This window comes from Tamandua tetradactyla, chromosome 1 (assembly GCF_023851605.1).
Source record: "Tamandua tetradactyla isolate mTamTet1 chromosome 1, mTamTet1.pri, whole genome shotgun sequence".
Lineage (NCBI taxonomy): Eukaryota > Metazoa > Chordata > Mammalia > Pilosa > Myrmecophagidae > Tamandua > Tamandua tetradactyla.
Genome location: NC_135327.1, coordinates 177,009,554 through 177,025,017, shown reverse-complemented (window position 1 = coordinate 177,025,017; position 15,464 = coordinate 177,009,554). Strand labels below are relative to the sequence as shown.

Below are 15,464 nucleotides of genomic sequence, written 5' to 3'. Positions count from 1 at the left end.
ATATATATATATGGAATATTTCACAATAAAACATTATTATAAAAGAAAGCAAATACATTTTCCAGATTGATGGCAATAGCAAAAATTCTCCTTGTTCAGATTCTGCTTTATTTCCCACTCCCGTTCGCAGGAATACTCTAGACCATTCCCTCAATGAACACCAGCTCCTACAGACATCTTAGAGGCCCTGCTACTGCTGGAGTTGACTCTTTGTGTATAATGGCATTTTAAAGGCAACATGGGGGTAGAGAGAGAGAGAGTAAGCAAAGAAATGGAGAGATGCAAGGCAAACAGAAGACATGGGTGCAAACAGAAGACATGGGAGGAAAAGGATGACAAATCAGCGTGAGGTCTCCCAGAGCCTGGCTGCCTTTGGATATTTGCCCTTGCCACTCACTACTTGGGTGGCTTTGAGTAAGTTACTTGGCCTCTTGTGTCTGTTTCCTCTTCTGTAAAATGTGAATAAAAAGAGTACCTGCCTGGAAGGGGATTTTGCCAGGAGTCATTGAGTTAACACATACAAAAACATTTCAAATACTGTTGGCGGTATTATAAACTCTTAACTGAAGGTGTTATTCTTTACGCTTTTTTATCTTTGCATTCCCAGTGCTAACAGATTCACAGTATTTTATAAACATATGATCAAGTAAGTGAAAAAAAACCTTCTATATCTTTTTCTGAGTCTTCTCCTGGTAACGAGCTGCTCCTAGTTGAACATACTGGTATAGATGCAACCCTAGATTCTGACATATGACAGAGCCACATTCGGTATAATTTCAGAAAAGTCTGGCTCAAAATGGATGTAGGTAGAGGATGGAACACGAAAGTAAACTGAAGAAAGAATCCACTGGATGATGGCATCTGGAGATTCAGCTTCAATATTCTGCATTGAAGGGATAATCTTCCAAATGAGAGAGACTGCAGGGAAAATAAGTGTAAAAAAGTATATGTTCCACAAAAGAAAAGACTGAAACAGCATGCTTATATGGTATATTGCATTATCTTCATGTTCCTTCATCCTCCCCCCCACAGGATTCTACGAGACCGCATCTCCACATTCCTTCAAACTGATGTGAGGGGTACGCTAGGAAGGAGAGCAGGCAAGCAGTGACCAGGGTTCCAGAATAAACTCATAGTAATAGCTAATAATAAGCCTGGTGCCAAGCACTGTGCTAAATACCTTGCAACTGTTATCTTGATTATTCCTCCCAGCGCTACCAGGTGGGGAATAATAATAGAAGTGACCATTTTGGGTCATTGCAAATATTAAATGACAAAATAATATATGCAAAGGGTTTAGAAGGCTTAGCCTATTCTAAGTTAATACTCAATATATGTTAGCTGTAAGGCGGACCATCATTTCCATTTTGTATACAAAGAATCCCACTTGGAAACTTAGGAAATTAGCGCAAGAGAACAGCTAATAAATAAGTGGTGGAGCTAGTATTTGAAGCCAAATAAACTCTCTCCTGAATCTACCCTATCTAGTGCTTCCATTGCAGTTCATACTTGGAGAGGAGAAGCAGGGTAGATTGGGAAGGGTCACATTTTTGATCGCCATTCCTTCTCATCCTAAATGGCTGGTACTTTGTTGTCCTCCCATGGAAGCAAGCAATTGTAAGATGGTGAGAGGCTGCCATGTGATACTGGGAGTGCACAGGTTAGGTATACAGTATCATGACATGAGAGCAATTGAGATATTGAAATACTTTCTAAAAATTGAGAAACCATGCTTTGACTTTAAAAACAGTGGAAGAAACTCAAATAGTCATTGAATTGGGAGCAGTCACAGATGCCATGAGTCACCTTCCCAAAGACAAATATCTTTGATATATTTAATCGTTTGAAACCAGATCTATCATGAGGAAGGTAGAAACTATTGATGTAAAAGAGATAATTTACAATGATTCCACAGCAAGAATGAAGAATTCTTTTCAATGCTTATAAAAGACTTATATAATTTAAAGTAAAATTAACCTACCTCCCTTAAGAGGCATTGAATTGAGAATGAATCCTAAAACTAATAAGACTATTCTAGGAAGTCATTGTCTAATTTTACTATTTTCTGGAAATTCATTCTCCCAGAAATCTGTTTATCTAATCTTGTGGCTTTAAATACCACCCATATGTATTGCCTTCCAATTTTTTATCTGTAGCTAGACCTTTCCTCCTAATTTTATTTTAATTAAATATTGTACTATTTGAGATCTCTACTTATTTGTCTAATAGGTATCATAAAAATGTCCCCAATTCTGAATTTCTTCTCCCAAATGGCAATTCCAGTGTTGTTTGGCTCAGGAAAAACAGAAGCCAAAAAACCTGTATTCATCTTTGACTCCTGTCTTCCTCTTGCATTCAATTTGTAAGCAAATTCAGTTAGCCCCACTTCTCATATATATCTAGAATCTGATCATCTTCATCTCCTCCCCCCCCTCCACCATCAATTCTGAGTAATGGTCATCTCTTCTCTAGATTATTGCAATAGACTTTTTGTAGTCTCTCAACAGGGACATCAAGTGGGTCTTTTAAAACACAAGTCAGATCATGCCGCTCCTCTGCCCAAAACCCTCCAGTGGTTTCTCAGGTCACTCATAGCTACAATCCAAAACCTTCCCTTGGTCTTCATCAGTTCAAGCCCCTTCTCTCTGACCTCACTTATTCCCATTCTTCTCTTCACTCATTCTCTTGCAGCCTCACTTGCCTCCTTGCTATTCCTTGAATGCTCCCCCAGATATCTACATGGCTCACTCCCTCACTTCCTTTAAACCTCTGCTCAAATGTCAGTTTATCAGCCAAGCATCCCCAACCTACCCTATATAAAAAAGTATCAATCCTACAACAACCAACCACTTCCTACCCCCTTGACTGTACTTAATTTATCTGTATACCATTTATTGTCATCTGACATTTATCATATGAGTTTCTGTTCTCTCTTGGCAGAATGTAAGCCAAAGGACGCAGGAACTTTATTCAGTGTGATATCCCAAGCACCCAGAAAGAGCCTGGCTCATAATCGATTCTCAACAAATACTTGTGAAACGAGTGAATGCTTCTGCTTCCTACATAGTGCATGTCCTCTCCTAAAATCCTCGCTCTAAATCCAGAAGTCAGAAGAAATTAAGTCTGCATCTTTCCACATAATGATTCTCTCCCAGGTCTTCTAATTTAATTTTCAAAACTGCCAGAAAATAATATTTTAAGACAAATAATCCCAGCTGCTTCCAGTCCTTCTGGGTAACCCTCTACCAGTTTAGAAAAAATCCTGGCAATCCTTCTAATTACTTTCACCCAGGGCCACTTACTCCTTCATGTGGCAGGCCCTCCAGTTTCTGTTGAAGCTGAGTATAGTCACCATCTCCTCATCACTCAGTTTAAAGTCAAAGACCTGGAAAGATGAGAATTAATAAACATCATTAGCCAGCCAATTTCTGGTGTGCTGAAATTGTCTAATGTTGTCACCATTCTAGCATTGAATGAGTTCACATTCACACCGCAGGAGCCTCTCCATTATGTCCACAAAATTTTGGTCTAAATTATGTTCTATTTAAAAGACTGCAGTAGTTATGGGGTTTAATATTCCAAAAGGTAGGGAGACCAGGACCCTAAGTATTAAACTTAATTGTGTGCAGTGTCTGTGCTCTCTGATGGATATACAGGTTTATCCAGAGGAAAAGTTCTTCAAGTACAGTCCAAACCTCCAATACTCTGCTGGGAGACAAGGTGTTTAGGCCGGGACGCTCTGCTCTGGTGTGTGGCCCATGATCTGCTAGCTCAGGGACAACCAAGCATCTTATCATTGAGGGTGAGACACAGCTGTGCTCAGACCTTATGGGGCATCACAGGCTGCCATGCAGCTTGTCTCTGGCCTATGGGTTATTCATCTCAACTCTTATGTCCCTGGCTGGACAGATGACTGTGTTGTGGGAGAGGATGAGGAGATCATGGGCTCAGAAGCCTGGTGAGTTGATTCTCCCCTGCTTCTCCTCCTCTGAGGAAAATCAGGGCCAACCTGAATCTTACCTGAAAGTTCTCAGCAATGCGTTGAGGTGTCACAGACTTGGGGATCACAACCACATTCCTCTGGATATGGAACCGGATCAGAACCTGTGCATAAAGGAACATCATGTTCCCACTTTTCCATAAGGACCCCTCATTCCACTGAATAAAAAATATAACATTGCTCTACAACTCACTGTGCCTTTACTTATAACAGCTAACTCTGACAAAGTACTTCAAAACTTAGAAACCAGTGTAAGCCATGGGCTTGATCATCTCCCTTAATCCTCAAAGCAACTTTGCAAAGGAGGTACTATGATTTTCCTTATTTAATAACAGGAAAACTGGCTTGGACCACTGTTTGAGGTCAAAAAGCAAGAGTCAGCATGTGAACTCAGATCTTTTCGGCTCCAAAAGCCGTGCTCTTGTCCTTGGGAAATTGGGCTCTACTGAAAACTGTTAGACCAATGTTATCTCTGTTTCAGTGATAGCCATTCTATTTCCAATAGGCTCAAACTGGACTTTCAAGAATGGACTTTATTAGGCTTCATCTCCTTCAAAGAGTTGAAGGAATGCAACGCAAGGAATAAAACACAAGGATCTGTGTTGGTTGGAGAAAGAACAATAAACTTTGTACCTGGGCTGTGGCTTTTCTGTGCTTTGTGGCAATCTCCTTAATCTTGGGATTTTCCAGTAGTGAAGGGTCCCCCGTCTTGACCCTAGAAGGAGAAAGATGTCTGGTGTGAACATTTAGATGAAAATCCCTAAAGATGGTCCCAAGGTTGATATTCCCAGCCTCTCCATCTGGGAGACATGGCAAAAGGGCCTGAATTTTTTTATGTCCTACTATTGAGCCCACCCATGGACTCTGAAACCTAGTCTTTTGAAAAGCTAATATGAATATTCCCAGATAAACAAACAGGTAGGTATGAAAACAAAATCCCATTTTTCCCACTGTAATCTCAGTTAGGTGTCCAACATATTGTCCAAAACATGTTTTTATTTCCAGTGGCTTATTGTCTCATATCAACATGAATCAACTATTAAACAATATTTTTTTTTATAGCATCAAGGGAAGAACTCTGAAACCTCACCAAGGTCTATCTGGAGAACCCAGGGAGCTGTAGGCAGTGACTGATGCCCTTGGAGTGGCAGTACTGGATCAGTTTCTCCTGCGTGAGGTATGGGTGACACTCGATCTGCAAAAGCAAACAATCCCCCATCACTAGCAAACTTGGCTTGCTTTATGATTTGCCCAAATGGAGCTCTACACACACGCACACACACACACACATACCATAGATATGAAAAGGCCAAACACTCCCCACTGGAAGGCAGAATATGAAACCCATTTCACACCTCCTCAAAATATCTTTTTCCTAGTCCAGTCTTGTGGGGGCAACTTATTATAGGTTGGTCTATCCTCCTGAGATGAGACTCAGTACATAACATTGAACTTGCTTCTAAATGTTTAAAAAATCATAGTGTAAGATTATCCTTAACCTTTTACTGAACAGAATTTACCTGGTTAGTCACTGGTTTATGTTTCAGTCCAGGTTTATTCAATAGTCTTTTGATCTGGAAGTGATTGAAGTTGGAGATCCCAATGGCTTTCACCAGCCCCTCATCCACCAGCTCTTCCGTTACCTGTCATAAAATAGAATACCCATCAGGCAGTACACAGGGACCACAGGACTGTGGCTGGCCTTAACCCTATCTGGCCAGGAGGCACTAGAAAAGGATCTGCCACAAAAGAGTGAGCTGAAGCATTAAAAGGAAATTCAATTCAGTCCCACAGTGTCCATCCAGGGTTGGTTCCAGCCCTACTGCCCTTGTCCAGCTCAAATGAAACTAGAAATAAAAATGTGGCCATAAGGAGTCTTGAATTTTGGAATTTACATATGGAAAAAGAGCATCGTTTATTTTCCAGCCATGAAAGCTTCCTGTGAGAGAAACACTTTACATTTGATGCAAGTGATGCTTCTCCTTATGCTGTACCCATATTCCTGGGTTGACCCAAGTCACCAGGTTTGGGTGAAGAGAGACGAAAGCACAAAACCTTCCATTTTTATGCATTACATAATGTCCCCCAGGTTCATTCCCCTCGTTACATACCTCACGACTTCGTTCCTTTCTGTAGCAGCACGATTTTCCATCATATATGTACACCAGTTTGCCATTCTACTTCTCAGTCAAAAAGCTCCTATCTTATATAGGTTTTTGGTCACACTTTACTATAAATATATGCTTGCTTATATGGGGAAAGTAGCAAACACAGATGACCCATTGGTCTCCGTGTGATTTCCCCAAGATTATTTTATTTACTCTATTTATAGTCTCTTGCTCATGAAATATATTTCAAACAATTTATATTTAGTTTGGCTCTTGATTGCATAAATCATTCTTTTTTTTTTTTTTTTTCAATTAGAAAATTTTATTGAAACTTAACGTAAAAAACTTTTGTGCTTCAAGTTTACATCTATGAAAACAGGCTGGTTAGTACCGAATACATTTCCAAATGGTGATAAGGGCCAGACCCAAAATTTAGCATGGACAACCTCAATATCAATTAGAGATACTTTTAAAATAAGCAAGTTAAGTGGCCCAAACACCTATATACTGTTGTTGTTCCTGAGATTAACTAATTGCAGATCTGTACCCTTAGGATTGTTAAAAGTAGTACATGAAGAGAGAAATAAGGCAAAAGACCTAGAAAATAGGAACAAAGCTAAGGGTGCCACTCATAGAATGGCAGGCCCAAAGGAAAGGAGAGGGTTAGTGTATGCTTTTGTATCCACTGTTCAAGTCCATGCCTCATCCCATGGCCAAGCTCTGGCTCCAGTTGACAGAGCAAGATAAACAGGCATTCTGTTGAATGACTCCAGTAACTCTGATGTGGTGACATTCTGGAGACTATTTAACTGCAGTCTTTTTCTCATGTGCAGACACACATGCACACAGTCTTCAAGGTAATTCTTGAAGAAAGGAAAAGAGATAGTCATGGCTCACAGGTCACTATGAATGCTCATCATCCAGCTCAATGGAAGCCCACGTGTTGGCAGAATGCATGGAAGGTAGGTTGTTTCAAAGTGTCATCAGCTCTGGTTATTTTGTTTTGGAATGGTGGCCCTAATTTGTTTTTCCAGTCCCAGCAAGTTTTGATAAAACTTTTCAGCAGTGTCTTCATCTAAGTCCATCTTTTGAGCTATTACATAATTATTTCCAAAGCCAGTCGTGGAACTCAGGTATTTGGCTAGAGGATTGAGAGATTCGGGCCTTTGGTGGAAAAGCCATACCAGTGCTTCCGTTCCATTGTACGGGGTCATTGTGAATGCATTTGTGAAAAAGCGAAGCAGCCATATGATTGGCATCAGAAGTATCCATAAAAAGGGAGGTAGAATTCCATAAGTCAAATTGGTCATTACTATACCTGGGCACACCACACTGGAATACAGACCCTGTTGGTTGAAGTTCCTGTTCAAAGCCACACTCAGGAGGTCAGAGGCATATTTGGAAGAGCTGTAGGGTTCCTGACCTTTGCTATGCTGGAAGTCCTCTGGGATGAAATTAGATTTCTTAGCATTGCGAGATGACGTCCAGATGATTTGTGATGGACTGTCACTATGACAGAGGAGAGGTTCCAGTTCGCGAATCAGGATAAAGTGGCCAAAAACATTAGTTTCGAACACCTCTTGGAGCCCATCCACGGTGATCTTGTCTTCCTGGGTCAGCAGTCCTTCAGCTGTGGAGAACATATGGATCACTTTTCTTGAAAAGAGACCAGTGACAAATGCTTTGATATTCAGCCGTGGATTAGGCATGATCCCAGCATTAAGATATACATGGTCTAATCTCTGAAACTTTTGCTTGAGTTCCTTGGAGGCCCGAAACACTGAGTGCAGGTTGCTAACATCCACCTGCACGGTGGTGACCTGAGCTGTGGGGTGAGCGGCCAGCAGCTCTGCCCGGACAGCTTCAGCTTTGGCCAAGTTCCTGCAGGCCAAGCACAGGTAAAGCTCCTCCTCCTCTGCCAGCAGTCGCTTGCACAGGGCCAGGCCAATGCCACTACTCGCCCCGGTGACCAAAACCACCTTCCTCATCGTCGCGCACCCGAACGCGGAGCAAGAAAGGAAGAGACCACCGGAGTCCGCAGACCTTCCAGGAGCCGGTTCCCAGCCGCCCCGCGCGTGGCGCCCAGGCCAGCCCCCTGCATAAATCATTCTTTTTCTCATATTTCTAACTTTAATTGACACAACCTAAGTACATATTGACATACACTTGCCTAGCAAATCTAATAGTGATACTGAAGATGGTACTTTATTATGACTGGTATTACTCTTTTTTTCTTTTTAAAAAAACCCATAGAGCTTCAAGATGGCCGTTAAACTTCATCTAAAAATACCAGATACTTATCTCACATCTTCATTTCAACAGCCATTCTGATGCTAGAAGACAAATTTAATGATTTGCTTACCAAAGAAAATGCCCTTCATTATCTACTGCTTTCTGCTTCATTACACTTCCCCTCAGTTATTGCATCAATTTTAAATCTAAATACCTAAATTTTCTTTCAAAGCAGCAGGAATGCTGTGAAATGCTTATAGGTATAGACTTTTGTAAAAACATTCTATAGAAAAGTTACATTTAATTGAATTATATCAGTTATAGACTCTTCTGAAAGATTAGCCTTAATACATTTTTGAGCTGAATACCACAATAGCAAATCACAACTACATGTCTCCCCTCCTCACCCACTAAAAGAAAACAACACAGTTAACTCTTGCTATTTTTTTTCACTACTATTAATTATCAGCTTCCTCATTCACTTTGCTCTCTCGTTTGCAAGAGGATACAATGGTTTATGAAAAAGATATCAGAGAAAAAGTCATTCTTTAATTCAGTTTTGAATCTCAAGTCTGTGAAGCAGGTTGCTATTTGATCTGAGAGGAGGGACACTCCTGTTCTGGGGCGGTTTCGATGTGTATCCACTGGGGGCCACACCCTGCACTATGAGCTTCAGAGGTTGGACTTGAAAAGCCGGTGGACTGGGTCCCATCCTAGCTCTGCCTGCACTTGCCGCATGACCCAACAAGTCATCAACATCTCCAGGGCTCAATTTCCTCATTTGTAAATGGAAAGAGTAATAGCACCTGCCTGCTGTTGAAGTGGTGATTACTTGACATTTATGACTAATGTTCCTGTGCTCAATAAGCATTAGCTCTCTTAGTCTTCACACACACTAAAAGGTATGTATTATTACTATGTATTATGACATATGCTTTTTAGTTGTTTTAAGATGAGGAAACCCAGTCTTAGAGAAGCTAAATAACCTTCCCCAGGTTCCTCAGCTAATTTAACATGCAAACCCAGGCCAACCCCCCTGTTCTGAATCCTCTACCCTGGAAAGTAGTGCAGCATGATGGTGATGAAATTAAACAGCATAAGTTATGTGGGCACTTACTCACCAGCGTGCAAACCCCTGGGTTACTGAAAGAAAAGTTTCACCTGCAATATTTAGAAGAAGTTGGAACCTACCTCCCAGGCATCCAAGAACATTGTTTTACTGGGGAGAATATTGACTTTGTCATCTTTAGGGTACCCATCCTTCCCAGACTGTAAATGAAAATAAAAAGCTTAAACTGGAATCTGCATCTGGAGACTTAAATTCTGTGAAATGAGGTTCCAGGATCCTGACTCTTGTTAATCACCCACATCTACATACTCATTTTTCAAGCTCTGGATTACAAATTTTAAGAATGTGGGTTTAAATGGAATTTGTGTATCACTCTACTATCATATATGAATCATTATATTTTAAAAAGTGCTAGATTAATTTTATTTCCAAAAACTATCATTTTCACCACAGAGAGTAACTTCATTTATCCATATTCTATATAGACTTGGGGGCAAACTTTCATTTCAAGACAACCTGACAAAGGTTAGATCCCTGGGGTGTGGTTTTCTGGGAAAGATACCATCACAATTTTATCCTGCAGCCTCAAAAAGCCTGGCATGAGGATGGCACGGGATATTTACCTCAGCTGGGACCTGAGGTGAGAGATGGAGCATTCCTGTCCCCACTTCCTTTCAGAACCCCAGGCAATGAGCAGTTTTTCTTCAAAGAGGATTATCTCCATTCCAGCAGGAATGCACTTGGGTTTATCTCAGAGGCCTCACCCAGAGTGTTCCTTTTTTTTTTTTTTTTAGGTTGGGACTTTCTAACAAGAGAATTGAGCCCTGAGATACTGTTAAGTAAGTTTCCCAAGAGTTCTCTTGGGAATAGAGTCCTTGTCTTGTTATGGACTCAGGTCAAAGGTAATATGGCAACTGTAGCTTTTCTGGCTGCCAGAAATCAGGATTTCTCTCAGACATAATTGATAGGAAACCCAGGCATATGACCATCTCAGCAACTACAGGCCTCCCTTCCAGGCCAGAGCCACTTTGCCCCATCATCTCCTGAAGACATGCACTTCACAGTTATGAAATACAAGACCTCCAGCTTCAGTGCTGCCATACCCCTGATATACTGATATTTTCTGGTCTCTACTTAGGAACTAGAGACTGGGACAGGGAGTACCACAAACCTGTAATCCCTGTGGAAAGTGAATAAGATAGAGGTCCAGATAGTCCAGTTTCAGATCCTTGAGGGTCTTCTGGAAGGCTTCCCTCAAAAGGGGTCTCTCAAAGAAGGTGCACCATAACTGCCAAGGGGACAACAATGAGGTGTTCAGGGAAGAAAATTCACATTCTCCCTGCTACTTGAGGACAGGCTATATATAAACATTTTAAGGCACATGATTCAGGTATGCAAGACACCCAGGGATAAGCAAGTCAAGGGCATTTCTTACTGTTAGAAGCAATTTATCTTCTTACCTCTCCTAACACTTTATCTGTCTCATACCATTTAACATATTGGCCACTGATTCAATATTTGCTGTCTAATGGTTGTCCCCTCCATGGCTATAATTCTCTGAGGGCAACAATTGAGTCTAACAGTTAAATATCAAGCTCATCGAGATCTCTGTCTGCAGATGGTCCTCTATAGCAATCCATGTCGGCAAGACTATTTCAGGCCCCAAAAGATGACTCTATACATTTTATCCAGACTCACCTTTTAATATACAGAAATAAAGCACAATTCATATGTAAGAATAGAAAAATGCTCCCAAGATTTTTCCAAAATACACCCTGATTGAAAATTTGGGGGCCATGACCATTAAGACCAAAGTGCTAAAAAGTAGACACCAGGATTAATTCTTGATTGTATCTTTAGTCTTTGACAGTCATCAGGCAGATTTAATCTGACTGACAGGGAACAAGGAGGCCATGGGTATTGCTCTGCTAGGTGGAGCCAGCCCCATTATGGGAAAATCCACTCAAATCAGCAGCAGTGTCTCTGCATAGTAATGCTTGTCTGGAGTGAGATTATATTCCTATGCGGGTATGTTATAAAGGCAGACAGGAAGAGGGCTGGGGGAAATACCTTGTGTACTGGTAGGAAAAGCTAACAGGATTCTTGGTGCAGACCAAGTCCACATATATCAGCCATTTTTGAGGTTAAGTTCTCCTGCCAGATGAGTCACATGTACCTTGCTAACAATGAAGAGGTCCTCCCGCTTAACAACCTTCTCTTGGATCTTCTCTTGGATGGCTTCTCCAACCTCATTCTCATCCCTGTAGGCATAGGCACAGTCGATGTGGCGATATCCTGTGTCAATTGCTGCCTTCACAGCCTCCTTGACTTTGCCTGGAGGAGACTGAAAGGAAATTTCATCAAACAATCTTATCTCCAGACCACCACAAAGCCCAACCTCTCCAAACTAAGGCCTTACTGGGGTCCCTATTTTCCAGGAAACGTCGGAGAGGAAAATGCATTTTAGGAAACATTTCAAAAGAGAAAGTGGATATAGGTACCCCAAGTTTCTGAAATGATATTTGAATTAAAAGATTACTTCTTTGTTCTAGGGGGAAAAAAAGGAGATAGGCAAGGAAAGTGGATTAGTTTGAGATTGTGGTATTAATCCTTTCCAAAGTAAGTCAATTCCCTTCTAGTGCAAGTTACCCTTCAGTCTGGAAATATCTCCTGGTATGTGAGCGTGACAGATGGCTCCTACTGGAAACCTTTCTAAAGATCAGGCTGATAACTTGACTCTGAGATCATTTCAGAAAAATTATCCAAATGGTGATAAGGCTCTGGAAAATTATCAGGAGAGTGTAAATCCAGGCACCACCACCTACATAATATGTCTGAACTTTGTCCACGAGATGGGAATAATAGTCCCTGTGTCATGAAGTTGTGTTAAAGGCCTCAGTGAGATGTAAAGTTCAACACAGGGCATGACATACAGTATGCCTCAGTCAGTATGAGCCAGTAATGCTGGTTTCAGAAAAGAGAGAACTAGAATATCTTGTACAAATGGAATTTCTTTCTCCCCCTCAAATCAAAAAATGGAAATGGCATCAAAATTACTACATTTCGGTATAACCTGGCCATTTCAAGCAATTAACAAAAAGAACATAGTAATGATTTTTCACAAAAATCCCTTTTAAAGCTATTTTACTGCGAAATAAAAGGCATCCATAAAGGACACAAAGCAAGGAAGTCCAGCTCTTGAGCTCAGGGCAGGGTATAGACAGTTGTTGGCAATGCAAAAACACCTCTGTGTCCACTCCCAACTCCTCTATCTTCCCTCACTCCACTGATATGTACATATTCTTTTAAAGATTCAATTATCTCCAGGTCTTAAACATGGTTCCCTTCATAATCCACATATGCAATTCTGAAATTCCAAGAATATTTTTCTTGTAAGTATATATGGAGTGACCAGATCCACGGAAATCTGGAAGCAATTATTTGCCACGTTCCTATCAAGGTCAAAGAGGGGATGTGGCTAAAGGAAACTGACATCAGTCTGCTCACTTGCATTGAACAAGAATGCATGCAGAGAATGATCCAATGCTCAGATAAAAAGGGATTTGCCCTCTGTCCTTGGAGAGGAGATTAGAAAGATCATGTGCAAACGAAGATCCAGAGAAGAAAAAATCACAGAAATAAGCTATGAGGGACAAAAGAGAAAAATGAATCAGAATATTCCTCCTAGTAGCTAGTTCATTATCTGAAATGGAAAAGAAGTTTGAGTCAGAAGATGATGGCAATAAAGTTACATTTATCCAAAAGAGGCTCACTGATCTGCTTCACTGAGAACTGAGATATGGGAAGTGCCAGCTGACGTTAGCACAGCAAAGCAGATCACTGGGCTCCTGGCTCCCATTTCAGGCTCCTTCCTCATGCTGGGACCATCGTCCTGCTAGTAGGACTTCTGGAAATTTAATGTGCATGAGGATCACCTGCGTGATCTTGTTAAAATGCTGATTCTGATTCAGTAGGCCTGGCATAGGGTCTGAGAGTCTGCATTTCTAAAAAACTTCCCAGGTGATAAGGAAGCTGCTGGTCCAAGGACAATGCTGTCATTAGCAAGGGATGGTAGAACTTTCTGAGCTCTCTTCCTTTCAATGTCCTAAAGCCAGGAAAACAGCTGCTTGAAGCTACCTATTTACTAGTGAGGTTCTCCCTCACCAGCACTGGAGAAAAACAGCATTTGAACTTTGACACCTGAGAGAGGAATGCCATCTCCATCTGGCTGCTGCAAGCCTCCTCCAGGCTCCAGGGCTGAGCTCTTGCCTCCCCCAAACTTTCAGGACATAGGGGCTTTCACAGATGCACACAGGGAAGAGAAAATAGCCAAAAGCCCCATGAAAGAAGCAAGTATCCAGATACTGACATAATTACCTTCCAGGTGCCAAGTCCCACAATGGGCATCTTGGCTTTGGTACTGAGTTGCACGAAGGTGGCCATGGGGTTGGTGCAGGAACAGTGCTGAGCGAGCAGAGACAGCTTTGTGCCCTGGTTTACTAGGCTGGCTCTGACGTCAGAGGGAGGAGCTGGAGGCTGGGGTCAGGCCTTGGTTTCCTTCGGTGCTTGAGTAGAAAGTTCCTTCCAAACTCATGGTTAGTGTTTATAAAATTTAAACATGCAACCTCAGAGAAAGTTCTCCCTGGTCTAAAATTCAGGAATTTCCTTAGGACAGTGGTACTTTGGGATTATATCAATTTTCATTTTCCTTTGCTATCTTATAAAACAGAAAATGAAACTGCATGTGTTTTTACTTGTATCTAATCCATACAATGATATATCCCCACTCTTTTCCCCAACCCAGCCCAGGAATGGAAATTGCCTATTAGCCCCTGGGCAGGTTCTTTGTGTATTCATATTTTCCATTTATTTGCCTAGGATTTTTGGCTCTGATCACTTGTGTTTATAACGGAGTTTTAAAATTCTTCTACTTTGCTTTAGAAAAAAAGTTTGATTATAAAATTATATATCCCCATTCTAGAAAATTTGGAAAATATGAGAGGTTGTAAATAAGGAAATATGAATCCCCTATATTCCCACCTTCAGGATCCCTTCTGCCAGTGTGCTGTTTCCCCCAGCCTTTTTCCTGTGCATTTATTACTTATACAGTGGATCTAGTTTTTTGCTACGATTTTTAAAGTTAACCCAACAAAACAACTTTTCTATATATTTGTGAAACTTTTTTAAAAATTGTTTTTATACTAAACATCATTTTTTCTCTTTATTTTCTTTTTTCTTGTTTATTTATTTTTTAATTTTTTGGGTGCATGGTCTGGGATTGTTTGTTTTTAAACATCATTTTTAATGGTTGTAAAAAATTCTGTTTTATGGATATAATTTACTTTACCATTTCCCCTGTACCTATAACTGTAGGTTGTTTCAAGTTTATTGCTATTATAAATACATAATATTTCAGGGAACATCATTGTGAGTAAAGCCTGGATACATTTTGGCTAACCTTGCTAACCGAAGTTTGTGTTCAAAAGAAATCTGTTTTATTTGATTATGTAAGATGTGGATCAAAATAGATTTTTTCCCCCAAATGGCAAATTTTGCCATTTATAGAACAATAATAATTGTAGCCATTTATAGAATAATACATCCTTGCTTGATTGTTTGGGATGTTTCAATAATCGTTTTAAAGTGTTTATAACTTTCATTTTTTAATACTATATATGTTCTTTTTTAAAAAAATAAAAGAAATAAACAAAACTTGTAGCAAACACAGGAAAATTTACTTAAGAAAGCAATCATCAAAAAAAAAAAAGAAAGCAATCATCCACATTCCCGCATTTGGAGCTTAATATTATTAACATCTTTAGGGCATCACTTTCCAGGCTTTTTTTTTTTTAAGTTTCTCTATAGAGATTGTTTTTGTTCTTGAAGTTTGTGTCTCTCTGGTTGGTTGATTAGTTAGTGGTTTTTACAAAGTTGAGATGATTCTACACATAAAATGTTGTGCCAATTGATACTGTTTCATACACAGAAAAGCTGTATCCCTTTTCTTGATCAAACCTGGTGGGGGCAGCCATGTTTCTTTTAATCCAGATTAAAT

At 40.4% G+C, this 15,464-nt stretch overlaps 1 protein-coding gene, 1 long non-coding RNA gene and 1 pseudogene across 12 annotated transcripts in view; 1 reads left to right on the top strand and 2 right to left on the bottom strand.

The window, feature by feature from the left end:
• Nucleotides 1-15,464, top strand: part of LOC143664480 (uncharacterized) — a 224,880-nt gene that overhangs the window by 172,683 nt on the left and 36,733 nt on the right. For 6 of the 10 annotated variants that reach the window (XR_013166479.1, XR_013166572.1, XR_013166528.1 and 3 more), the window contains 2 exons: nucleotides 131-414; nucleotides 2,941-5,056. The exons of 1 other annotated variant lie outside the window; for it this stretch is intronic. This is a non-coding gene — a long non-coding RNA (uncharacterized LOC143664480). Of the gene's footprint in view, nucleotides 1-99; nucleotides 415-2,940; nucleotides 5,057-15,464 lie in introns of those variants that run through there. 3 more of the 10 variants (XR_013166455.1, XR_013166556.1, XR_013166577.1) reach the window with 2 other exon arrangements.
• On the bottom strand, nucleotides 5,087-13,989 carry LOC143679556 (aldose reductase-related protein 2-like; annotated as a pseudogene). Its single transcript, XR_013173843.1, has 6 exons — nucleotides 13,787-13,989; nucleotides 11,586-11,753; nucleotides 10,581-10,697; nucleotides 9,532-9,609; nucleotides 5,521-5,643; nucleotides 5,087-5,195 (listed from the first exon to the last, which is right to left on the bottom strand). The product of XR_013173843.1 is annotated as an aldose reductase-related protein 2-like (transcript).
• LOC143663964 (3-keto-steroid reductase/17-beta-hydroxysteroid dehydrogenase 7-like) lies at nucleotides 6,440-8,193 on the bottom strand. The gene has a single exon (XM_077137409.1). The coding sequence runs from the start codon at nucleotides 8,094-8,096 to the stop codon at nucleotides 7,092-7,094; it is 1,005 nt and encodes a 334-aa protein (XP_076993524.1). The 5' UTR covers nucleotides 8,097-8,193; the 3' UTR covers nucleotides 6,440-7,091.